At 45.9% G+C, this 980-nt stretch overlaps 1 protein-coding gene across 1 annotated transcript in view; it reads right to left on the bottom strand.

Annotated features, from left to right (window-relative positions):
- Positions 1-358: 358 nt before the first annotated feature.
- CC2D1B (coiled-coil and C2 domain containing 1B) overlaps positions 359-980 on the bottom strand; it is a 36,332-nt gene continuing 35,710 nt past the window's right edge. Inside the window, exon 25 of the mRNA XM_018552458.1 lies at positions 359-882. Coding sequence (XP_018407960.1) covers positions 880-882 — 3 coding nt within the window. The 3' untranslated portion in view covers positions 359-879. The remainder of the gene's footprint in view (positions 883-980) is intronic.

Here is a 980-nt window from a genome sequence, read left to right on the forward strand (position 1 = left end):
TGAAGAAAAGGGAGTGAACCTCTCTTTGTATGTGCACCACCTCTATAGACTGGTCATACTGACTGACAGCTTAAGAGGGGACTGGCTAGGGTCGGCCTAATAACATCACACTTGTCAGGAGGGACAGAGGTGGGCTCTACGCTCACCAACCCCCAGAATGGTCGAAATCAACATGAAACTTTGAGGTGGGCTGTGACTGGAGTCAGAGATGGGAGGACCTCTGAAGTAAAAACACACCTCTTGGGTAACGTACCTCTGCATAGCAGCCTTTTCTTCATGACAACCTAAACCCAATCAATGTCATACTTATTAACCTGTAAACTGGTTAAAATAGCTAGAAAATGCACAACGTGTTTTGTTTTTGCAGTGCAGCTTTAGAGCGGTCAGCATCGTTTCAGCACCAGAAGCAAATCCACAATCAGCAATTCCGCTGGCAAGCTATGCTGAATGCATTGTGGGTCTCACTACCAGAAACCCCTCGCAGGCTAGTAGCAGCGTTCTGTTGCAGTACATTCTGAATATTGTGTCACACTTGTCCTCTGGTCTTAGATGATCATAAAACAGATCTTCATTTACATTCAACACATAAAGCCAGAGATTACATGTGAGTGATGCCAAGTTATACTGTTAGTAAGGTAGAGCGGTTGTTGCACTCTAAGGCCGCAGGGGGCTGCACAGCCGCAGACATTCTGCACTGATATATTAACGTGATCTTCCTGTTATGACGGCGTTCCTCTTATGTGCTTCAACGCTGCAGGAGGTCCTTTGGTATGCGACTCCTTTTCCGGCCTGTGGAACACACGGTAAGAACAGGCTGACAAGGGTGTGTGAAGGCAGCGTCTTCATTGTACAGGATACCGTCCTCTTACGGAAACATTTTCACTGGAAGAGAAACAAGAAGGATTACAGCCATAAACACATCACAATTTATTTTATCATTCCCCCCCCCCCCCCCCCCTTTTTTTTTTTTACGATTCTTT

This window comes from Nanorana parkeri, unplaced genomic scaffold, assembly GCF_000935625.1.
Source record: "Nanorana parkeri isolate BGI_ZX_2015 unplaced genomic scaffold, ASM93562v1 scaffold89, whole genome shotgun sequence".
In the NCBI taxonomy this organism is placed as follows: domain Eukaryota; kingdom Metazoa; phylum Chordata; class Amphibia; order Anura; family Dicroglossidae; genus Nanorana; species Nanorana parkeri.